The sequence below is a fragment of the Rhinopithecus bieti genome, unplaced genomic scaffold (assembly GCF_001698545.2).
Source record: "Rhinopithecus bieti isolate Rb0 unplaced genomic scaffold, ASM169854v2 scaffold_13617, whole genome shotgun sequence".
In the NCBI taxonomy this organism is placed as follows: Eukaryota; Metazoa; Chordata; class Mammalia; order Primates; family Cercopithecidae; genus Rhinopithecus; species Rhinopithecus bieti.
This window is the reverse complement of record NW_016807714.1, coordinates 1,419,927-1,444,450: the sequence shown is the minus strand read 5'-3', so window position 1 is coordinate 1,444,450 and position 24,524 is coordinate 1,419,927. Positions and strand designations below refer to the sequence as shown.

Genomic DNA, 24,524 nt, shown 5'->3' with positions numbered 1-24,524 from the left:
CCCCCCTCCCCTCCGCCTACGCTGTCGAAGAAAGGCCGGATGCGGATGGCCACGTGCAGCAGCCCTGAGCGCAGGTCCCAGGCCTCCACCAGGTGCACCAGCCTTGCAAGGCCCAGCATGGCCTCCAGGGCCACCGGGCTGTGAGGGTTGTCCCCGTCGTCTAGCCCGCCAATCATGGCTGTGAGGAGCTGGGGGCCGTGGGCTCGCACCTGAGGACACCCTACACTCAGCCTAGGCCCCAGAGTCATCGTCTGCCACCCCACAAGACAGGTGACCTCCATGCACACACCCCCACCCATGCTGCCTGGGCCCCAGAGGGACTGGTGGCCACCCCACCTTATCAGGGCAGCCGGAGGCCAGGTTGGCCAGGCCGCGGAGCACCAGCCTTCGCACGCTGGCGCATGTGTCCTTCTGGCGAGCCGCCAGGCTCTCCAGCAGCGAGTCCAAGAGCATCAGGTCGTTGGCCACGTTGCTGTTCAGCAGCTGCAGGCAGAGGTGCTGTGACTTCCCCCTCCCTGCTGACCCCAGGGCCCAACCCCCCAGCCCAGGCCCAGAACACGCCGGTGTGGCAGACAGAGGTGGTGGACCTACTCCCTGGGTCTCAGATCAGTGGCGACCCTCCCTGTTGTGCTGCTGGGGCCTGCTCTGTCACCCACTGTGCTCTGCTGCATGGCCTTGGGCAAGATTTTGGAGTCTTTGGCCCACGACACCGCCAAGGGCACCTGGGGTCCCAGGGACCAGCCCTGTCCAGCAGGACTTGGGGATACAGGCTGCAGGCAGCCTGGGTCCTCCTCTCACCAGAAACAGAGGGCGTGTGCCTGGGCAGGACTGAGTTCTGGCATGGGGGAGGAGGTGGCTACCGTCCACGTCCCCTCCTCGCAGGCTGCGGTCGAGGGGGCCTTTTAGGAGTAAGAAAAGGGCATCCCAGGCCTGTCCTGAGCAGGAGCCCCACCCTGGTGCCCAGCAACCCTCCCTGGAAGGGCCTACCTCGGCCAGGAAGGCGGTGGTGGTCACCTTCTGGTTCTCATATGCACTGCTGTGTGTGCAAGCCAGTGTCTTCAGCACCAGGGGGAGCCGGGGCCCTGCATGCTCAGCCATGGCCCTGGGAAAGGGGGCTGCTGAGGATGCAGGGGCTGTTGCTGTGCTGCACCCTACCCAGGCACCTTCCACCCTGCACAACCCTCGTCCACTCCACCACCAGCTACCAGGTTCTGGGAGTTCTAGGTCTCAGAGATGCCTCCCAACTTGCCTCGCCAGGCCTCTGCACAGGGGTCCCTCCCTATCCCTGCCCAGAGAGCAAATAGGCAGGAGGTCAGGCCACCATTGGCCTGACACACATGGGGCCCCCACCTGATCCCAGTCATGTCCTGGGCCCCAGAGATCTGGTGGAGCCCAGCCAGTGCTGCAGCCAGAGTGGGCTGGGCCCGCTCAGCTCACCTGGCCAACCTGGTGGCCCCCTCCTCATGCCCCGCCGAGGTCCTGAGCAGCTCCCAGCCTCCCTCTAGGTCCATGCGCTGTGCCACGTCCTCGCTGCCGCTGCGGAGCAGCACGGCCCGCAGGGTGTCCACTGCAGAGCTGCAGGATTGCCAGGGTGCTCAGCTGGTGGGGCACACACACACGCCCACCTCCCTTCCCAATGAGCCCTTGATGTCTGCACCCAATGTGTGCTGCCCACCTGGTGCCTAGCCCTATCCCTGCCAGAGCCACCCTCCAGAAAGCAGGCTCTGGAGGCCCCCCATTTTCCCCACCCAAGGCAAGGTCACAGACGTTGGCTTGGAGGTGAGCTAGTAGCAAGATCAGCCTGTGGCCACCCGGCCACCAGCCTGAGAGCTGGACACAGGGAAAGCCCTCTGGCTGCACCTATTTTCCTTTCTGGACACCCAGATGCTGCTGGGCACCCATACCACAGGCACCCCATCCCTGGGCCTGTTCCTGCCTGGAACTTTGGGCTCTCACACCTGTACCCCAGGAGACTCCATAGCCCTCTGGGAGGCAGGCAGGCCCCTGATCCACTCCGTGTTGGCTGAGGGAGGCTGGCTGGCAAGTGAGTGGGAGGATGGTGCCAAGAGCTGGAGGGGCTGCAGGGATGCTGAAGAGCAGGTGCCGTGGGGGTCAACCTGGCCAACTCTCCGCCTCTCCTGACTCCCCAGAGCCCCACCAGGCAAGCACCTTGCCCTCTGGTCTCCCTGGCAGTGGGAGGCAGGCCTAGGACTCAGGCCAGAAAGTGGCAGGGAGAGTCTGATGTTGAAGCTAATGCTGGGTCCAGTTTGAGCCTGCCATCGACCATCGGCTCAGATGAGCCCTTCCCTGCTGAGGCTGCCCCACTCCTGGCTGCCAGTGGGTGGGGCGTAGTATGCAACCCAGCAGGCAAGGTCTGGGGCAGAGGATGCCCTGCACCAGCGTCCCCACCCAGCAGGACCCTCCCTTGCAACTCCACAGCCCCCTGCCACGTGCTCTCCGGTGCCTACTGCACCTCACACTTAGACCCTCACCGCCTTTGGACCTCTGCCCCCACAAGGCTTTGTCCTTAGGAGCACCTGGGCCAAAAGCAGACAACCCCTGAGTGGCATGGGTCATGTGGTGACCGCTGGTTGTGGTGATAGTGCCACTGCCCTGGTCACCTCCTGCCAGGTGTCCCAAAGGCCCCCTGGTGTGCTGGGGTGGGCCTAGCAGGGAGCAAGTGGCCCCTCCAAGCTGGGGGCCAGGCCCTGCTCGCCTGGATGGTGTGAGAGGCCCTCATGCAGGGGGGACCTAGGAGGAGGGTGTGGTGGGCACAGGAGCATGGGACAGCCTGGTTAGAGATCTGGTGATGGGCTCCATGAGGCTTCTGGGCGGTTGGGCACACAGGGCCGGTGATGCCAGCAAGACTGAGGCAGCCTGAGAGCTGGACAGGGGCTGTAGGAGCTGAGAGCCATGGGGGTCTTGAAGCTGAGGAAGGAGGTGCTGGGGGCCTGCTCCCAGTATACCACTGTCCCCATGGGTGTGCCTGGGTGGTCTGGTGCTGACCCACAGCAGGGCCAGTCCCTCACACGGCCCCTGATGAGTGTCCCCAGGCTTCTCTCTCTCAGGGGTTCCCTCCCCAAGGTAGGACATGGTAGAAGGCAGCTCTGGGTGAGCCAGGAGTCCCATGGTTCCAGTGTTAGGCCCTGATCTTTGAGCCCAGGTAGCCTGGGTGCCAAGGGGGCTTCTAGCCCTGGGAACAGGAGAGCCAGCACTGACCACAGGCAGAGGAGAGAGCCACACCAGTCACTACAGTTCCTGGGAGATGCCCTTGACACGTACAGGCTGGGCCAGCCGCAGTCGGAGGGAGGACCCACAGGGCCACAGTTCAGCTGGGCCTCATGGTCTGAGCCAGGGCAGCTCTGCCTCCAGCTCCACACCCTGCTCCAGGCCTTGAGGCTTGCAAGGCGCCATCTGGACCAGGGGCTGCACTCCAGGCTGCAAATGGCGCAGGCGCAGCAATTCACAACCAACTTTGACAAATGTAACGGGAAGCATGTGTTTGGCTCAGAAATGTGTTAGTGATTTAGATGAGGGTGCCTCCCTTGCTTGTGTGCCCAGGACATTTAAGAATGTGGCACCCACAAGGGTCTGACCCACTGGAGGACGGCCTGTATGCTCTGCAATCGTCCCAGTGGAGGGGTACCTGGGGGTGGGCGTGGGGCCTGCAGCCCTACAGCTCAGAGGCAGAGGCACTGACTCGCAGCAGGCCAGGGCCAGGGGCTGGTGACTGCCCCCCATCCCATTGACATTTTCCACTCCGTTTGCTAGGGGCAGAGCAGCCCTGGCAGCTGGCCCCACTGGGGTTTACGAGCTGGCCTGTGGTGAAGCAGCCTGTGGTGCTGGGGGAGGGGGGTGAAGTGAGGCTGTCCCCCTGGTGTGTCCTGGCCAAGGTGCACACCCAAACCCGGGCACCTGGGTGGGACGGAACCAGAGCTCTCCTGGGCAGGCAGGGCATGGCGGCCCAGCATTCACATGGCCTCGTGGTCCTGGGGTCAGGCCACACAGCCACACCTGCCCAGGGTGTCCGCTTCCTCTGTGCTATGGCCCCAGGCAGATGTGTAGGACCTGAAATGCTGTCATGTCAGGCACCGTGGCAGCTCTCACACGTGGGGCTGTGAGCACATGCCAGAGGCCGCTCTGCTGGGGCAGTTTCAGGGACAAAGCTGGTCCTGCCATGGTTGGCCCCAGCCTATACCCCAAAGACTCCCCACAACTCCACTCCCAAGAGATGGCACCACCCTGATCCTGCCTGAGATGCCACACAAAGCCCCCACCACCGGCCTGTGTGTTCATCACCACTGCGCAGACCGCCCGCAGAGGCGAGGAGGGAGGCCTTCACAGCCAGTGTGAGAACGGTGGCCATGGATGTCACCACTGACGGCTCAGCCCTGCACCTGGGTGAGGCACCAGCTCCCTGGGAGCAGTCACTCCCACGCTCCCCATGGTTCAGATCTGCCGCCCGCCCCCACCATGCGCATGCGTGCACACCCATGCCTGTGCTTGCGAATTAGTACTGGGGGTGGGAAGTGGGGACCCAGATACCTGCAGGGTTCCAGGTTCCTGGCGGCTAGGGCTGGACTGGCTCCCCTCCTTTCCTGGGCCTGCAGGTTCCGGGGCAGCTGGACACCCACGGTGCAGCTGACACGCAGCAGAAGCGCCACGAACAGCTGGGGGTAGAGCTCTAGCACCGCAGGCCCCGCTGCAGGCGTGGACAGGACCTCGAATAGTGCACAGGTGGCCTGGGGGAGACGTCACCACAGGGCCATGCCTCCCTCCAGGCCACACGAGATCTGAGCCTGCACCCAACGAGCCTGCACCCTGTGTGCTCCCATGCATCCCATGGGTGGAGCCCCAGGGAGCTAGCTGCAGCACAGGAAGGGCGAGGCACACCACTGCATGGCTTGGCCCTCAGGTAGAGGCAGGAGACGGGGCCAGAAGGGCAGCCAGCCTTCACAGGACAGACCTCAGGCCATCTGTTCTCAGCTCCTCAGAAGGGAGGAGGAGGGAATTCTCACAGCTGCTTTACTGCTTAAAACATTGCCAAGCTGGGTTTATTTTTTTTCCGCAGGATAAAACATGAAGTGGTCTCCCCTGGGGGCCCACACCTGTGAGGCCTTTACGAGCCTGAGCTCAGAGCTCCCGGCCTGGTACTGCCGCCAGGTGCCCGTGGCGTGGCGTCCAGGCCACCTCATTGAGAGGCCCCCCCCACCCCGGGCACCCAGGCAAGTGGGGCAGGGACAGAGTGTCAGCGTGGCTCCGAGAGCCCGACTCACCGAGAGAGGCAGCAGCGTGGCCACACGGTCTGGGGTGCGGCCCAGCAGGAAGGCCCGGGTCTCCTTGAATGGGACATCCCTACTCATCTTCTCCAGCAGTAGTCCCAGGACCTGAGCAGCCAGGCGAGGCTCCACCGCCAGCGCCCGCCACAGCATGGAGGTGTGGCTGAAGCAGGGCAGGAAGAGAGTCACCTTGAGGCCGGGGCTGGTCACAGTGCTGCCGGCACCTGGGCTGGGCATCCCTGCCCACTGCCGCCTGGGTGCCGTGGACCCTGGCTCCACGACGCTCAGACATGGCCACCAGGCTCAGCTGCAGCCAGATGGGAAATGGCCTCTTGGCCTCAGACCTGAGCTCACCCCTTCCTCTGACTCCAGGGGTCTGTAAACAGAGCTGGCAATAAAGGACACAGAGAAAAATCTGGGCCTGTACATACAGGGCCCAGGGCAGTGGTGAGGGAGGTCCCTGGGGAGCTGCTGGGAGGGAGAACAAATCTTCCCTGGAGGAAGCAGCATCTGGCCCAGGCCTCAGAATGGCACAAGGTCAAAGAGCGCAGCTCCCAAGGAGACCCGGCTGTGCTGCCAAGAACACTCGGATGCCGCTGCAGACACATGGCGAGGCAGCTATGCTCAGCGTTTGCAGAAATAAACAACAAACTTTAAATATGATGGGAACTGGAAATTCTAAACAGGTAACAGCAAATTTAAAAGAAAACCAAACAGCCCTTTTAGAAATGAAACACTAATGTACTCAGTGGACATATTTGGTGCTAGTCTAGATACAGTAGAAGAGAGAAACAGTAAATAGGAAAATAAGGAAATTACTCAGTGAATAGGAAGGTAAAAAAATTTCAGATAAATTATTCCAGAGAAAGAATAATGTGGGAAGGCAGAGGACAGAAGAAGAGATGCAGAAGATGGAATGAGGGCTAACGTACATTTGATGGATGTCCCAGAGGCAGAGGAAACAGAATGGCTGACAAGGAGAAGGTTGGGTTTTTCAGAACTGATGAAATATACTGACCTACAGACAGGGAGCCTCGAAGCCGCCTGGCAGAACAAATGAAAAGCAACCCCCACCTGCAAACTGCAGATGAGCCACAAGCAGGAAGTGGCCTCCTCGACAGACGCAATGCTTGGAGACTTCACCTGGCTCCCAAGAGTAAGGACAGAAGCCAGAAACAGTGATGCACTGTCACACACCTGAGCAAACGCACTGAACTAGGGCACTGAGCCACAGAAAGAACAGTCACAAGGAATGGTCAAATAAAGGCATTCTGAAGTAAACAAAGGCAGGCAGTGTGTCCCTGATCCTCGTGCAGGGACTTCCAGGAGACGCCCTTCAGGCAGAAGGCAGGCAGCAGAGGGCTGGGCATGAGCGTGGGGAGCAAATGGCCTGGCAGGAACGTGGACAAATGCGCAGGAGGGCAGGCACACGGCATGTGCCAGCAAGGACGTGGTGGCCATCGCTGAGGCGCCAGGAGGCCACAGACTCAGCCTCGGTGGCCCCCATGAGGCTGTATATGACAGTCAAGCCAACCTGTGCCCAGGGCACGGCTGGCAAGCTTCTGACCAGGACAGTGGCTCAGGCCTTGGGGGCCGGATGACCTCTGGCAGCTCATCAAGCCTGCCGCTGTAGTGCCAGAGCAGCCACAGACAGCGTGGAAGTGGATGAGGCGGCTGCTTCCAGAAGCTTTAACTCATGGACACTGGAATCAGAATTTCCTATCATTTTCATGTGTCATGAAATATTCTTTTGGTCTTTTTCTGACCATTTATGGATGCAGAACCCATCCTTAGCTTAGGGGGTGGCAGGGTAGAGATGGCCACAGTGACTCCACTTCCTTTTTTTTTGAGACAGAGTCTTGCTCTGTCGCCCAGGCTGGAGTGCAATAGCGCGATCTCAGCTCACTGAAACCTTCACCTCCCGGGTTCAAGCAAGTCTCCTGTCTTGGCCTCCCAAGTAGCTGGGACTACAGACAGCCTGTTGCCCAGGCTGGAGTGCAATGGCCCAATCATGGTTCACCACAACCTCCGCCTCCTGTGTTCAAGAGATTCTTCTGCCTCAGCCTCCCGAGTAGCTGTGATTACAGGCAGGCACCATCACGCCCAGCTAATTTTATTTTTAGTAGAGACGGGGTTTCACCATGTTGGTCAGGCTGGTCTCAAACTCCCAACCTCAGGTGGTCCGCCTCTCAAAGTGTTGGGATTACAGGCGTGAGTCACTGCGCCCGGCCAATTTTTTTTTTTGAGACAGAGTCTCGCTCTGTCGCCCAAGCTGGAGTGCAGTGGTGCGATCTCGGCTCACTGCAAGCTCCGCCTCCTGGGTTCACACCATTCTCCTGCCTCAGCCTCTGGAGTAGCTGGGATTGCAGGCGCACACCACCTTGCCTGGCTAATTTTTTGTATAAGTAGAGACGGGGTTTCACCATGTTGGCCAAGCTGGTAGCAAAGTTCTGACCTCGAGTGATCCTCCTGCCTCAGCCTCCCACATTGCTGGGATTACAGGTGTGAGCCACAGTACCTGGCCTCAATTCCACTCTTATTACACACACCTGAAAGAGAAATGCATGCCCTACCCACCAACAGACACTCCCAGGAACATTCAAAGCATCGCCATCCCCAGCAGCCCCAAACCAAAAACAACCTGAATGTCCATCACCTAGAAACAGATACACGGTGTGGCCCACACGGCACCCAACACTGCCCGGCAAGGAGAAAGGATAAGCAACAGCACCGCCGTGCTAAGCAGAGGCCGGGAAGACCCAGCACACTGCACAAGCGCCAAAACCTCTAGTGGCGGCGGTCAGGTGGCCCTGACCCTCTAGGGGACTGAGGGGCACACAGGAGCCTGCTGGGGACCAGACACCTCCTCTGCCTCGACCTGGAAAGTCCCGCAGGGCCCAGTGGCTCCGTGCTTGCCCTTTGTGTGAGCCACGCCTCCATGGAAAATGAAAACAGTGACTGATGAGCCAGGCGGTAACCGCGGAGGAAAGACAAGTCAATGCTGACTGTGCCCAAGAGCAACGGTCATGATGACTCGGGCGCCCAGCAGCCCAGCCAGACCCAGACCTCAGCCTACATGCGGGGCCCATGCTGGACTTCACTAAGGACACATGCAGCCACCTTTAGGGCAAACACTAAAAGAAAGGGAACAGACTGCAGGATTGCAAACTGAGTGGAGAAAGTGAGGTAAGAGAGACACTGTCAATCTGAAAAAGGACAAGAAAGAAGATTTTTAAAAAACACAATGCGTAACAAAGAGGCAAAAGATTTGACAGTGGATTTAACTCACTCTATCTGTAACAAAATGCGGCTATTTACCATACAAAAGGTTTAAAACACACAGAAAGCTCAACAGTACCAGGAAAGAGCAGGGCCACCAGACAAGTGTACCTCTGAGCAGAAGGTGCCTGCGGGTCCCCCCTGCCAGGAGGAAGCGGGCACTGCAGCTTGGATGCACTTAATGGGAGGGCCTCAGAGCACATGAAAAAAAGCAAACCTGACAGGCTAAAGGGCCAGGTGCAAGGAAACCTGCGTCCCCACGGCAGCCTCGTGCCCCCACCTGCCAGGGGAAGGGTCACTCTGCCTTGCCCAGCATGGAGTCTCCAGGAGGTCACAGGCAGCCAGGTACCCCTGGGCCAGCCTCTGTCCACGACTAAGATGGCAGAGAAAGAAAGGGCCAGCAGACCCATGCTCTGGAGGCCTCAGCGAGGAAGGGGGACCCCAGTGGGCTGGTGGGTGGTAGACACACCTTGCCCTTTGCTGGGAGCTGGGAGGTGTGAGTTTGGGAAGACATAGTGATGTATGGTACAGACAGGGTTGTCCTTGGGCTCCTGAGGGGCTCAGATCAGGCAGTTCCTGGGGGTCTGCTCACAGGCAGTAGTGGACGCCCTGCAGAGGACAAGGCTTGGGGCAGCTGGAACCAAGACGCAGGGTGGGGGGCAGCCTCCAGTGTCTGCTGGAGCCTGGGACTGACAGAGCAGCCAGGCAGTTTCGGGGCCTTAGAGGAGGGCAAAAACAGCAGCTTCCCTGTGGGGGTGCTGTGCAAGGCCCACCGGGGCCAGTGAGGATCCCGAGATGCCTAGAGAGGAGCGGTCCCCCTGGGAACCTGAGAGACTGAGGCCTGTCTCCTTGTCATTTTCTGTCCCACGTGGCCTAGAGCCATGGGAACTCATGCAGAAAGCTGGGGTACAGAGCCAAGGTGCAGAAAGCCAGGGTGCAGAGGCGGGTGGAGGGCTTGGGGAGCAGCATTCCAGAGGAACCCCTAAGCCTGCAGTCTGGACTAGGTACCTGTCCAAGGGCAGGGGGCTGCCCAGGAGGCTGGACACCACGGCCGCGCAGTGCTGGGTGGCCAGGAGGTACACGCTGTGCTGGGCAGCCGGCAGGACGTGCTCTCCCTGGGCCTCCTGAAGCTTGGAGCGCAGCACACTCATGATCTCAGGCACCTGTAGGTGGGCAGGACACGGTGGTCAGGCCATGCGTGGGGGACAGCCGTGGGCACACCTATGCCAACCCAAGGGGGTGGGGCCATGAGGGAGGCCCCATGAGACGCAGAGCTCTGTACTGCTGCTGCCAGCCTGAGGCAGGGCCAGGATCCCCCGTGGGCCACGGACAGCCCAGAAGCCAAGGAACTGGAGCCATGACCTGGATTCCTCTTGCAAACTGGCTAGTGCCCTGGGAGGTAGAGGAAGTGCCGAGGACACATGTGGCCCAGAGGTTGGTGTGGAGCTGGGCAGGCAGCCAACAGTGCCAGCGGCCCCATGCCCTCACAGCATGCCTGCTGGGTCCAATTCTCAGGCTCCCCTGGCAGGCCCACCAGAGTCAGGACTCACACAGCTGCCAACTGCACCCATGCAGGAGTTAGGCTGGGAACCTGGGCGGACAGGGAGAAGGAGACAGATTCCCAGACCGAGGCTGGAGCTGGGCCTGACATGGAAGGTTGGGACTTGGGGGGCTGTGAGTTTGCCACTGTCCTGCTGCTCCAGAAAGCAGGTGAACGGAACATGGGGGAACATGGGCAGGAGGACGCTGGCCCTGGGACCCCCAGGCCCACCCACCACAAGTCCAGCAGCAGCACAGCATGTGAGCCTCACTCTGGGGGACGGCCATGTCACGAGGGGGCTCCCTGCCCATGGTGGGTATTGGCCCGGGAGTCTCCTCTCCAGCCTTAGCCATGGTGACCCCTACTGCCAAATGCCTGCTGCATTTGGGTGAAAACAAACAAAGCAATGGGCCCCGAGGTCAGGCTTGCCTCACCCTGGAGGATGGCTGACAGACTGCGGGCTCCACCCACCCCAGCGTTCCTGGGCCACCGCTAGGGTCCTCCTTCCTGGCTGTGGCTGAGGGACCCGCCTGGGTAGCTGGAAAGGAGAAGGGGCTGGTTCAAAGCGCAACAGCAGGTCGAGCTGGAGGAGATTCTGACGGCAGAACCTTCCAGACCGGGCCAGGCCACACCCACTCATGTGGTGAGGCCACAGCATGGCGTGGGGAGACACGGCTGGTGAGGGGTGCAGGAGCCATGCCCAAGGGAAGCTGCACAGGCACAGGCTAGTCCTTCCTGGTCACCGTCGCTCTCAAAGGAGCTGTAGACCTCTTGACGCCCCTTTCATTCCAAGACCTCCTGTGCGGAGCTGAGCGCCCAGCCCCGGCAGGAGCAGCGTGTTCTGATGACCTGTGTTTCTTTGCCTTTTTCTTCACCTGTGAGCCCCTTGTCCTGCGGACGCTGCCTGCTGCCTGCCTGTTGGTTTCCTCTGCACTCCTGGCTATTGGCAAGTTTTGACAGCGAGGAGGTGCTGAACTCCGAGCAAGTATTTTTCCACACCAGATCTTGCTCCTCAGCCCTCCAGGGAGTGACTCTCGCAGACAGGCTTGCTTCAAAGCCAAGACCAACCTGACACCCCGTGATGTTATCTGAGCTGCTGGGCTGTGCCACCTACACTGGCAGCTGACACAGCCTCTCCATTCTCCTGAGCACTGTGAGGGGTAACGACTCCCCTGCCGACGCACAGCCTGGGTGACACCAGCGGGCGCCCAGAGCAACCACTTCCACCACCTTAGCAGTTATGGGTCCACTGGACCCGCCCACCTCCTTCCCATCCATGCTGGCATTTTATTTTTTCAGAAATCAGTTGCTTTGGTGATAGCTTTCCAGGTGTTTTGGAACACAGCTGTTCGTGGACATACACTCTGCTAACTGCACACATTTTTCCTCTTTCACTTCACTTTTTGCTTTTATGGATGTCGGCTTTTCCTGTGACTTGTCTCACAAGTCTTGCTGTCTCAGTGGGTTTACTTATCTTCTCTAATATTTTCTTTACTTTTGCATATTTATTTCTTCAACAACTCGAACCCATTGGTGCACATGTACACTTGAATCTATGCTTTTTTTGAACTTTAGAAATAGCCCGGGTGCACTGGGTTGTGGTGGAGGGCTTGCAGGGTGGGGGCAGTTTCCAGAGTCACCTCTTAGCTGAGAATCCCCAAGTGTGGACCCTCACACCCAGTCCTGAGAAGGCTCCTGCTTCTGCAGACTGCTGGGCAAAATCCATGTGGTCCCAGGACGCAGGGCAGCATTCCAGCTGCCCGCTGTGTGAGGCTCGGCTGCGCCCCACACCTTCCAGGCTATTCTGCCAGTCTCTGGATTGTGGCTCCTCCCTCAATGGTGAGCCCCTGTGCAGGGTCCTCTCCCTTCCTGTCATGCTTGGCCTGGGTCACTGAGACATAATTCAGCGCCCCAGAGCCCACCCACTCACCATAAGTGCACAGTTCCAGGATTCCAGTGCACTCAGGATGTACAACCATCACCCCCAAAAGAAACCCGTCACAGTCTGGGCAACATGGCGAAACCCTGTCTCTAAGAAAAATACAAAAAATTAGCTGGGCATGGTGGTGCACACCGGTAGTCCCAGCTGCTCGGGAGGCTGAGGCTAGAGGATCACCTGAGCCCAGGAGGTTGAGCCTGCGGTAAGCCATGATCACATCACAGCACTTCAGCCTGGGCAACAGAGTCAGACCCTGTCTCTCTCTCTCTCTCTCTCACACACACACACACACACACACACACAGCCCATCTCCATTAGCAGTCACTAATTTGCTCCCCAGCCCCTGGTCACCTCTATTCCACTGTCTGTCGCGACAGATTTGCCTGTTCTGGACACTTCATGAAAATGGGCTCATGTGATTGTGGCTTTTAGTGTCTGCTTTTGTTGTTGTTGTTTATTTGTTTTTGAGATGGAGTCTTCCTCTGTCCCTCAGGCTGGAGTCCAATGGCGCAATCTCAGCTCACAGTAACCTCCGCCTCCTGGGTTTCAAGTGATTCTCCGGCCTCGGCCTCCTGAGTAGCTGGGATTACAGGCTCCTGCCACCATGTCCAGCTAAGTTTTGCATTTTTAGTAGAGATGGGGTTTCACTATGTTGGTCAGGCTGGTCTTGAACACCCGACCTCGTGATCCGCCCGCCTCGGCCTCCCAAAGTGCTGGGATTACAGGCATGAGCCACCGCGCCTGGGCAGTGTCTGCTGCTTTCACTGAGCATGGTGTTTTCAAGGTGCATCTGCCTCACAGCCTGTGTCAGGGCTTCATGCCCCTTTATGACCCAATAATATTCTGTCGTACGGATGGACCACATTTCCTCTACCCATTTGCAAAGTGATGGGCCCCTGGGATACTTCCCAGATGGCATGAGCGGTGCTGCTGGGAATGAGTCGCTGTGTGCTTCGTGCTCTGTTCTTAGGAAGATCCCTGGGCGGGACAGCTGGGTCACCTGGCAACTCTGAGTTTGACCTTCCTGAGGTGGCAGCGCCACTTCCACCCCCACCTGTTTGTTTCATGTGGAATTTCCTCCTCTCCTGTCCCCTCCTTGGCCTCCCCCGCACACCGCCTCAACCCTGGGAAGGCTGCCTCCTCCGTCGGACACGCCCGGCCTCAGGAGAGCCTGCTGTTCTCTGTCATGCTCTCTGCGCTCTCTACTTCATGGTCATCTCACACTGGGGGAGGTCGCATGTCACCCCCTAGGGCCACAGGTTCTGATTCAACGTCAGAGGAACTCAAAGCCCAACAGCATCAACCTGTCTCAAAGAAGTCCCCCCAGCAGGGTCTCAGGGCAGGGAGGAACACAGAGGTTCGCCATGATGGCTGGGTACATGACACTGGCGGCAGGTGTGCCTGCTGGGCTGTGCCGTAGGCCTGCTCAAAGCCTTAGCCAGGGGTCAGCAATGCCCCTGCCCAGCTGGGCTGTGGCGAGTGATGTCTATGCAAACCTGGGCTGGGAAGAAAATAGCTGGACAGCTCCGCTGTGCAAAAAGCAGCCCTCTCAGAGGCCAGCCACAGCCTCAGTGTGATCCAGCCACTCTACTTCTTGATATGTCCCCAAATGAACTGAAAATAGGGACTTGAAGAGAAATTACACACCCACATTCAGGAGAATCTGCCCAAGTGTCCATGTACAGACACACTGAAAAGCACATGGCACATCCCACGCCGGGGCCGACCCCAGCACCCAGGCCGCCACCGCCAGCCCGGTCCATCCCACGCCGGGGCCGACCCCAGCACCCAGGCCGCCACCGCCAGCCCGGTCCATCCCACGCCGGGGCCGACCCCAGCACCCTGGCCGCCACCACCAGCCTGGTCCTTCTCTCACCATCCGCACAGGTGGCCAGGGTACCTCACTACCCTCAGATCTGACCTGGGGCCCCACTGCCTGCACAATAAAACCCAAGCCTTCAAATGGCCAGCACTGAACCGCCACCCTCTGGCCCTTTGTTCCTCCCAGGTCCCGATGCCAGCATCTGTACCCTCAACCTCTTCCTCCTACCATGCAGTAGCACTGGACTTGCCCTTCCAGAAACCACACCGTGTGCAGTCCTTGGCACGAGCCCTCCACCAACACTCTCCTTTTTTCCACTGCTGCATTCCTGTTCATGCCTCTCCAAGGAGCTATGTGCAGTATATGTATAGCCAATGGAGAAACTGTATCCAGGACATAGAAAGCACCCCTACCAGCTGGGCGTGGTGGCTCATGCCTATGATCCCAGCACTTTGGGAGGCTGAGGTGGGTGGATCACCTGAGGTCAGGAGTTCAGAAGCAGCCTGGCCAACATGGTGAAACTCCGTCTCAACTAAAAATACAAAAATTAGCTGGGCGTGGTGGCGCACGCCTGTAATCCCAGCTACTCCGGAGGCTGAGGCAGGCTTGCTTGAATCCGGGAGGGGCAGAGGTTGCAATGAGCCGAGATCGTGTCACTGCACTCCAGCCTGGGTGACAGAACAACACTTCGTCTAGGGGTTGCGGGGGCGGGGAAGCACTCCTACTAATCAAGAAGAAAAGCGCAGGCGAAAGACTGGTATCCTGTCAAAGCGACACAGCCGAGTAACCGGTAAACATATAAACACGTGTTCACCTTCACCCATCACTGAGAAACACAGATGAAACTCTAGCATGAAGCCGCTGCAAACTCATTTGAAAAGAGTGGGAAACCCAGCGATGGGCAAGACAGTGGCACACCAGAGCCAGCCGGCCTCCTGCGGGAGGGAGAGGGCCCCACCCAGGGACACTGGCTGGCAGCCCTGGGATACACACCAGGGCCTGGCCTTCAAGCCTTGTTGCTATTGTGGGCCTATCCCCCGCTGCAGTGTGCCCTCAGCTGAAAAGGACCTGGACCCTGGGACAGCCCCAACTGGAAACTGCCCAGGTGTTCACGGAGACAGACAGATGAACAAACGTGACACATTCGCAGCTCAGTGCAGGAAAGGGACACGTGTAATGACAACAGGGCCAACCTCACACACATGTTCACACCAAGGGACCACAGGACGGGCACCGACTTCCACGTATACAACACGCACACCAAGCCACAGTGGTCTGCGCTGTGGGGCAGTGGTGGTGGCCCAAAGGTTGACAACTGGAGCTTGAGGGGAGGACGTAGGAGTGGGTAGGATGCTCCACTTGTAGGTGCCCGTGCAGCCTTCTGACACCCTACACTCCGCTGCTTCACTTTAATACTGAGCTTGAGAATGCCGTAGTGCAGAGACTGGGTCCCCGGCCATGGGCCTCTCCAGGACTCACGAGCACCCACTCCAGCTGGCCCATGGGAGCCCTCTGGACCCAAAAGGATCTGAGAACAGGGATGTGCATTTCTGCTGTCGCGTCACAGGCATCTGTGCGGAGCGACTGCCTCTGCACGTTCGGCAACAACTGCACGGAGACTGCACAGTGAGAGGCGGTGGTGGGGCTGGGACGGCCCCAGACACGGGAGCAAAGGGAACGAGAATTGGGGCAGCACGAGAGCGTCCCGCGAAGTGCCAGACCCTGGAATCCAGGGCTGGGCAGCCTCCTGGGGACTCGGGGAGCCCTGCGTCCATGTCCACGCCAGCAATGCGAGCAGGGGGCCCAACCAGGGCTCGGGGAACCATTAGCACTTTCACCCGCCTTTCCATTTCCTTTTCCCCCCTTATTCTCTCAGCACTCGTTTTGCCAGATTTTAACCCCCGTCTTCAAGACATAAGAGAAAGATTTGTCCACAGTAGTCCTGCAGGGAGAGGGGGCAGAGCAGTGAGGGTCACACCCGAGGAGGGCCGGGCAGGATGGTCCAGGCCAGACCAGGGCCAGACTCACTGTTTTCTCCTGCGGTGCCACCTCTCCAAGAGTCTGCCGCCCCGCCCTCGCCTTGACGCCACCACCCCAAACCCACCGCACACCTGCGCACCTCCCGGAGCCGACCGCTCCGCCCCCTCCTACCTTCTCCCGGAGCCGCCCGCCGCCCCTCCCACCTCTCCCGGAGCCGCGCCCGCCCTCCCACCTTCTCCCGGAGCGCCCCCGCCCTCCACCTTATCCCGAGCCGCCGCCCCGCCCCCTCCCACCTTCTCGTCCGAGCCGGAGGCGCCCGCCCCCTCCCACCTTCTCCCGGAGCCGCGCCCGCCCTCCCACCTTCTCCCGAGCCGCGCCCCGCCCCCACCGCCTCCCGGAGCCGCCGCCCCGCCCTCCACCTTCTCCCGGAGCCGCCGCCCCGCCCCCCTCTCCACCTTTCACCGAGCCGCTCGCCCCGCCCCCTCCCACCTTCTCCTGGAGCACGCCGCCCCGCTCCTGCAGCAGGCAGTTGATCATGACGGTAGCTGCTCGGGAGCAGTTCTTTTCGGGGTCTCCCAGGGCCTCAAACATGGTTAGCAAGAGGCTGATGAGCTGGTCAGGTGGGAGGCGCTTGGCAATAATCTAGGAGGAAAGCGATGCCTGAGGTTAAGGAGGGAAGGGGGGCACCCCCAACGCCACTTCTCCGGGGCATCGCGTCTCAGGGGCTCCCGTTAGGGTGGGAGGCCACGCCCCTTCTCGCAGCCCCGCCCCAGCCTCCCCGCCCTGTGACTTCAATGAGCTCGCTGCACGCGGGTGGGGTCTCCTTCTCCAGAACCTGCCAGGGCCTGCTGGAGCCTGGGCGGGCTCCTGGAAGGTGGTGCCTGGGCAGCTGCAGGGCTGAGGTCACAGCACCCTCGTCGGGCTCCTTCTGACTAGTGAAGTGGGCTGGGAGCATCCCTATGGTGCAGTCGCCCTGGAGCTCTCTAAAACACGGGGTCAAGGGCAGATAGGCCTTAGCTCACACTTGTGATCCCAGCACCAGAAAGGGCCCTCGTGACCTACCCCTCCTTCCTTTGTAGGAGACACAGTCTCTGGACCTGGAAGGCCTTTCCTAAGCACCAAATGGAGACAGGCAGTGTTCCAGCTTGGGGACCCACATGAGAGCACGGAGGGAGGGGCAGCTTTCTTATCCCCTTGGAGGGACTTTTTTTCCCCCCCTGAAATGCAATACTTTAATAATACTCAAGTTTGTGTTCTAATATGCTGAGCCTCAGAGTGGACCTGGCAGGCATAGGTCGTGGGGGGTGGGGGACGCAGTGCCCAGGGCCATCATCCTCCCTTCAGATGGCAGTGGACAAAGCACCTTGACCAGCTGGAACCAAAGGTAGGGCCTGCTCCTGGCCCCTTGGCAAGAGGGCTAGAGCCCGCTGCACTCTGCAGGCGATGACCCTAGCCCCCCACGTGGCTCTTGGGTAGGCTTTGGGGACAACATCACACAGGGCAGCTGCTGGAGATTCTGTTCCAGAAACCTGCATTTTCACGAGAGCAGGCCAGGGTGTCAGTGGCAGGCAGAGGGCAGCTGGGCCTCATGGCACCCCATTCCCTCCTTGGTCTCTGCCAGGTCTCAAGACAAACAGCACCTTCCTCTCGTATGGACTGCACTGCCCCAGCGTAGGCAGGTGTGGGTGATGGGGCCAGTGCAGGGCAGCGCCAGCAACTAATGCAAACACCCAGGCCCTGCCCCATGCCCACTGGCCATGGGTGGCACTTACAGAGGCTAGGGGAGGCCAGGTGCTGCCTCGGAAGTCCCTGTTAGCCCCAGACAGTGCCAGCCTGCCTTCCGGCCGCGGAGCTCCCAGCTGGTACCTGGCCTATGCTGTGGCAGGTGTGGAAGAGAATGGTGGGGTCAGGGTGCGCGAGGCCATCCTTGAGGCTGAGGAGCCGCTCCGCCACGTCATCGCGGTAGTCCCGGGAGAAGCCTGAGAGGCGGCAGGAACGAGCAGTCCGGCTCAGGCCCTCCCTGGCGGTCCCGCAGCCTGGACTCTGCACCTCATCCCTCCCGGCACCCCTGAACGACCACCGGCCCCCACACTTCTGATAAGGGCTCACCCTCATAGCCAAGCTGGAGGTAGAGCAGGGAGTAGACGCAGTCGACGGCTTCCTGGCGGGTGACAGGCCACAGGTCCGCGCACCGTGGGGAGAAGAGGCCAACGAGAAGGCCCAGGTTGTGGAAGGGCACCAGGGCCTGGAGGAGGAGATGCCTGGGCTATTGGAATGCTGGGGATGAGTGGATGCCACCTATGCCACCTGCACCCAGAGGAGGGCTGGAGTGTGGCCAGGAGTGTTGCTGGTGTCCACGAAGCCCTGGGCCCTCACTGTGGCCAACACAGCCCCCAGTGAGTTCCTCCCTCCCCTCTCGCTGCAGCGTGGGTGCTGCTCAGCTCAGCTCTGACCACACCTCATCTACACCAGGGCCACACAGGCTCCCAGGCTGGGCCCCTACAAGAAGGAAGGCCAGGTCATGCTGACATGGGCACACAGGCATGTGCAGGCAGACGGACAACTGGGGTGAGGAGGGGGCCCCAAATGGGAGGAGTGCACGGGCTCTGCCAATTTGGGTGAGGGGCAGGACTGTACAAGACCCCCTCACACCCCGACTGGTCCTGGTCCTTCCTTCCAGAGCCTTTCTGCTCTCCTCAGTCCTGCCCCTCCCATGCTCCTATAGTCAAACACCTTCCTTCTACTTCCACACCTCCTCTCCAGCAGATGCTCCTGTCCCCCTCCCACCACCTGGCTCCCTTCTCAGCCCCTACATGCGAGGCCTTCCTGGGAGGTGCTCCCACCCTGCCCTTGCACAGGATCCTGGGCTCAGAAGCTCCTATCAGATGGAAACCTGGTATCTGCTTGGGCACCGCTGAAACTCCTCATCCCCAAAATCACCACTGATGAGAAAGAATTTCAAGTCAGAAGGGAAAGGCTGGAATGTCAGAGTAAGACTGCAGGTGACCAGCCACTGTTCTCAGGCTAGGCATCCATCACACCATGTACCAAGGTAAGCTTCAGCCAGACCAGGGTTATGTGATGAGCAGGCCATGAAAGCATGAGGTGGGAAGAGCCCTGAACACACAAGATTTGGCCACATAAAGAATGAAAGTTTTGGTTTCAGCTGGGCGCGGTCACTCATGCCTATAACCCCAGCATTTTGGGAGGCCGAGGCAGGCAGATCACTTGAGGTCAGGAGTTCAAGACCAGCCTGGCCAACATGATGAAACCCCGTCTCTACTAAAAATACACAAATTAGCTGGGAGTGGTGGTGGGCGCCTGTAATCCCAGCTACTCGGGAGGCTGGAGCAGGAGAAGTGCTTAAATCCAGGAGGCGGAGGTTGCTGTGAGCCAAGATTGTGCCACTGCACTCCAGCCTGGGTGAGAGCAAGAGACTCGGTCTCAAAAAAGAAAGAAAGGAAGGAAAGGAAGGAAAGGAGGGAGGGAGGGAGGGAAAGAAAAGAAAAGAAAAGGAGAAAGTTAGTTTTGGTGCATTAACAAAAGGCCAGGTGCAGTGGCTCATGTCTGTAACGCCAACATCTGTAATCCCAGCACTCTGGGAGGCAGAGACAGGAGGATCACTTGAGCCCAAGAGTTCAAGACCAGCCTGGGCAATGTAGCAAGACCCCATCTCTACAAAAAAAAAGAAAATTAGTTGGGTGTGGTGGCATGCACTGTAGTATCAGCTACTCGGGAGGCCAAGGCGGGATGATCACTTGAGTTCAGGACTTCCAGGCTGCAGTGAGCTGTGTTTGCACCATTGCCCTCCAGCCTGGGCAACAGAGTGAGACCCTGTCTCAGGGTAAAAAAAAGAGAGAGAAAAGAAAGCCTAGAATAATCCTGATAGATGACAAAAAGATATTTAGCAAAATCTAGTATCTGTTCCTGATAAAAGTTTTCATTAAAACAAATAGATGCTTGTGGAACATGATAAAAAAAAAATTGCCAACCAAATCAAGCACTGCGCTGAACAGTGAAGCCCTGGAGACCAGAGGTGCACCTTCCTCCCGGCTAATGGTGGGCCCCGATGACAACGGACTCTACTCTGAGCAGCCATCCCTGACAACTCCTGGCCCTGACAGGCCCTCAATCCACGTCTCAAGGAAGAGGACTGTGGTCTGAGCTGGGGTGGCGGCCAGAGGAAGCCAGGAAGGCAGCTCACACTCCGGGTCATGAGTGCCACAGGCGGCAGCATCCGGGCTGGGGACCCAGGTACTCACGCTGACACGCAGCTGCTCCAGGAAGTGGCGCAGCAGGAGGGCGCTCAGGCCCAGGGCCCGCGCCCGCTCGTGACCTCTTGGGGACTTGATCCACGGGCTCAGGTGCTAAGGAAGAGGAGGCTTCACACAGGTACTGCTCAGAGGGCAGCCCTGGGAGCAGGAGCCTTGTGCATCGTGGGCCAGCTCAGTGTCCCTGCCAGGCCATCCTTCCCGGGCTACAGGGGGCCAAGCCAGGGACCCAGAGTGGTGCCAGCCTCAGGCCACCATAGCTCCTCTGGCCCTGCCACTCTGTCCTCCAGTCTGGTCACAGACACAACCCAGCCCAAGTGGAGCCGGGGCCAGCCGGGGCTGTGGAAGGACAGGGTGGAGGCCGCCCTGGTCCTAGAAGAACACACTGAGCACGGGGGTCAGCCCTACCCTCGCCCACCACAGTGCCACCCTGGTCATGGCCCCCAGTCAGGAGCCATGGGTACCTGTGGGCCCCTCCATCCCCGCGCCATGCAGTGGTGGGAGAGGACAGGCTCCAGAGGTCCCACCTGGGTCAGGGCCTCCCCATCTGCTTGCCGGCCGAGATGGGAGGGGGTGCACCTGCCTGTTCATAAACCACCCCCAAATGTAGAGAGCACCACACTGTCCCTAGGGCGCCCCATGCGGAGAGAGGCCAGCAGCCAGGTGGAGTGCCCTCTGTGCCCCCACCCCATCCCCATGACAGTCCCCCTGCACACCTCAATCATGATCTGCAGGCCTTGGGGGGTCATGTTCCGCTGCAGGAGGCTCGTCAGCAGACCCTCAAGGGCGTGCAGTGTCTCCAGATACAGGGACTGGAAGGAGAGCCAGGCCGTGCCCACCAGTGACCCTGCCGCCTACAGCGGCCTTCCTGCCACTCTCATGGGTGTGAACACAGGCAAGGGAAACATGGGGATACCTTCTGGCAGCCTCCGTCCTCCTCCTTGGGCTCAGGCAGCAGGGCCATGACGCTGTGCAGGCAGCTACGGATCACATCCGCCTGGGCCTGCTCGTCCAGCGCCGGCTCCACAGAGCTGAGAGGCAAGTTAAGGGCCGCAGACAATGATCCTGAGGCTGAGGCCCAGACACCCAGCAACCCAGGCCTGTGCGGGCAGCACAGCCTCTGCCACGTTTACTCTGCTCCAGACCACGGCGGCACGCCACGCAGCACACGCACACACGTGTAAGCACGCACACACGCGCACACACACACTGCAAAGCGCACACGCGCCCATAAGGCCGCATGCACACGCGCACATACACATGCAGGCCACACACGCACACACAGGCACGTGCACACACAGGCACGCACACATACACACACGCACACACGCACACACGCAGATGCACGGACCTGTGCAGAGGCAGGAAAGGATACACCAAGTAAGTGCAGGTGAGCATGGCTTTCTTCCGAATAGGTGTCCTCAGGGAGTCCGGGGGCTCTGCCCTGATTAACTCCTGGGTGAGGCAGGTGCATGACTCAGCCCTTGGAGGAAACCCTAGCCCTCCTCCCTGATCAAGCTCCGTCCCCCAGCCTAAGTGACACGAGGGGCCCGAGGAGCAGAGCCCCATCTGTCCCTACATGGCCCCTCCCATGTTCCCAGGCTGTCTCCATGTTATCACCTTCGGTGCCCCCAATCCCCACCTCTGGCCTCAGTCTCCCAGGAACCTGCCTGAGGACCCACCAGGCCACGGCCATGCTCACCATCATCTGTGCCACCAGCTCTGCTTTCCGGGTGAAGTGGAAGGAGCCAGCCTGGGTGCTGCTGCAGATGGCGCGGCTGACCATGCACACACTCTGGACGAGGCACAGCTTCAAGGCTGGGTCCTGCAGGGACACAGGGCTACAGGAGACGCCCACACCCGCCCTCCAGGGCTGAACCCACACACACCCCCGTTTCTTTCCTCCGAAGCCAGACGTGCTGCGCTCTGCTCTCACAGGAGCTCTCCAGTCAGCTCTCTTGCTTATCAGAGTCCGTGTGGAAGAAGCAGGGGGGCCACCCAGGGGTTCCCCCGTGTCACACTCCAGAGGAGACAGGCCACAGAGCAGACGCTGTGTGGTGTGACCAGAGGGCTCCCCACAGCAGGAGGAGAGTCCTCCGGGGAGTGCTAAAGGGCTGGGAAAAGAACCTCTGAGAACAGCCCTGCCCTCCCAGCCACTGCAGGAGAACCAGAGGGCCTGTTCTTCAAGGAGGGCTGACTGTCCCGAGAGAGGGGCTTGTCAGGTTAGTGCCAGGGAGGCCAGAAGGGAAACTTGTTAGTGAGGCTGGGGTGAGGCCTTGGGGGCCAGTGGAGCCTCCACTGCCACTTCCACTGGCTTTGGGCCTTGTTCCCTCTCCTAGGTGGTCACTGGGGTCCAGGGGAGGTACAGCCCCCACGAGCACTGGGGAGCAGAGCCAGAGGAGGTTCCAGCTGTCCTGGGATGGGAGGGGCTGGCTGAACTCCCTGGGGGGCGACAGCCCACGACCCCGCCCCTTGGAGGCACAGACGCCTCCCTTCTTCCCACTGCCGTCCAGGGCCCAGGCCAGGGCAGGAGCCCTGGTGATGCTCTCAAATGCCCCGTGGGGACCGAGATCAGGAAGCCCCAGCAAGCACCCCCTCCGGCCTCTGCCCATGAAGCTCAACCCGCCCAGAGGAGAGCTGAGGGGAGAAGCCAGTCCAGCACTTAATTCCTACACACTGTACCTTGGTTTCTACCTTTACTCCCAGAACCTGAACAACAAAAAGTGAAATGAATTAAGATGTGAGTCCCCGGCAGCCCCAGCTCCCCTGGCGTGGCAGCCCCAGCTCCCCTGGCGTGGCAGCCCCACTGTGATGCCCACCTTGGTGTTGAAGTGCTGGCAGATGTTCCGGAGGATGTCTGACTCCACTTTGGCCAGCACCAGCTCCTGGGGGGCCCGGGCCGCCACGTGCCCGTAGCACAGGACCAGAGCACTCTTCACCTTCTCTACCTCGTTCTCGCTTCGATCCTGAGAGGTCAGAGGAAACAGCAGGACTTCAGTTACACAATTATACTCCCCGACAGGAATCCTTGGCCTCAGAAACTCCTGAAGTCCTCCCAGAAGAAGGGCCAGAGCCAGTCAGTGACAGCAGAGGTGTGCCCCAGCCGTGCAGGGCACCGCCTGAATCTGGGGAGGGGGAGAGCCTCTTTGAAAGGGGCAGGAGTACAGGCAGCCAGCCAGGCATGGGCCCACTGGATACTGAGTAGCAGAGGGCCGAGGGTCAAGGTAGTGCGGCTATGTGTGAGAGTCAGGCAGGAGGCAGCTGAGAAGAGCTTGAGGCCCCATCCTTGCTGCACTGCAGATCAGCCTCGATCCACACAGCAAGGGCTGGGAAGCCCTGCGTGCTTGGTCCCGCCCTGAGATGCTGTAACTGGGACAGTTACGGGAGAAAGAAAATAGAGGGACCACAGCCGGGATGGGGGCCTGCGGTAGAGGTCCACTCCTTCCTTAAACCAGGCTCAGGCTCCGCCAGCACAGCCGGTGGCTTTGGCGAGAACGCAGAATCTGCTGGCCACCAGGGGGCAGAGCCCCTCTCATCACCCACGCCTGGCAGAGACGCGGCCCTGGCCACAGCTACGTTTGCCTCAGGGAGGCCACTCTGCGTCCCTCCCCACTGGGAGCGCCCACGCACAGGCTCCACCCATGGAAGGAATGCAGGAGCAAAAATTGCTCCAGGGACGCAACCAGCTTCCTGCCCCACTCCAGCCTGCAGGGCACCCCCGAGCCTCAAACTTGTGGATAGACAGCTGTCCCCAGCCCTGCACGGTGTCAGCCTAACCTTAAAAATGTTGAGAATGCCGATGGATTTTCTGAAGACCTCTGACCTCACGAAGTCCTCCAGCTGGGCCAGCGTGTCCTCGAGGTGGGAGATGGCACAGATCCCGAAGCAGCAGGCGAGGCCCTGGGGGGCAAGACACTTACCCCAGGCAGGGGAGGGCACACGCTGCCACACACGCACGCACACGGTCACGCGTGGACACGGGCACACCCACATGTACACACATGCGCACACTTGCATACACATCAACAGATGGCGCAGACACCCTCTCTGTGCATACACGCACACCATACGTGTACGCACACATGCACACGCAGGCATGCAGCCTGGCTGGCTGCCTCAGAGAACAGCAGGTGGCCGCCGACCTCCAGCCCTAGGATGTCTGGGGCTTCTGCAGGGAGAGTGGCCCCACCTCACGTTCTGCCTCCTCCTGGTATCTGGCTGTTTCCAGCAGCTCTTGAAGGTGCTTCCTCACCACCTCCTTACTTGAAGCAGCACCCAGGGTGGTTCCTATGCATTTGTACAGGAAGTTCTGAAACAAAACCAGACAACGAGAACATGGCTATGCCTGACTCCTGAGTACAGGGAGACCCAGCGCTGCCACGGGGCTGCCCCTGGGGTGCACCTCCTGCCCACA

General features: G+C 60.0%; 1 protein-coding gene across 1 annotated transcript in view; it reads right to left on the bottom strand.

Moving 5' to 3' along the window:
• MROH1 (maestro heat like repeat family member 1) overlaps positions 1–24,524 on the bottom strand; it is a 130,452-nt gene that overhangs the window by 1,774 nt on the left and 104,154 nt on the right. The window contains 19 exon segments of the mRNA XM_017883492.1: positions 21–209; positions 337–483; positions 988–1,102; positions 1,438–1,575; positions 4,546–4,742; positions 5,277–5,442; positions 9,567–9,721; positions 16,329–16,481; positions 17,706–17,818; positions 17,949–18,084; positions 20,102–20,206; positions 20,827–20,922; positions 21,027–21,141; positions 21,486–21,565; positions 21,813–21,935; positions 22,793–22,819; positions 22,930–23,076; positions 23,888–24,010; positions 24,300–24,419. Coding sequence (XP_017738981.1) covers positions 21–209; positions 337–483; positions 988–1,102; positions 1,438–1,575; positions 4,546–4,742; positions 5,277–5,442; positions 9,567–9,721; positions 16,329–16,481; positions 17,706–17,818; positions 17,949–18,084; positions 20,102–20,206; positions 20,827–20,922; positions 21,027–21,141; positions 21,486–21,565; positions 21,813–21,935; positions 22,793–22,819; positions 22,930–23,076; positions 23,888–24,010; positions 24,300–24,419 — 2,445 coding nt within the window.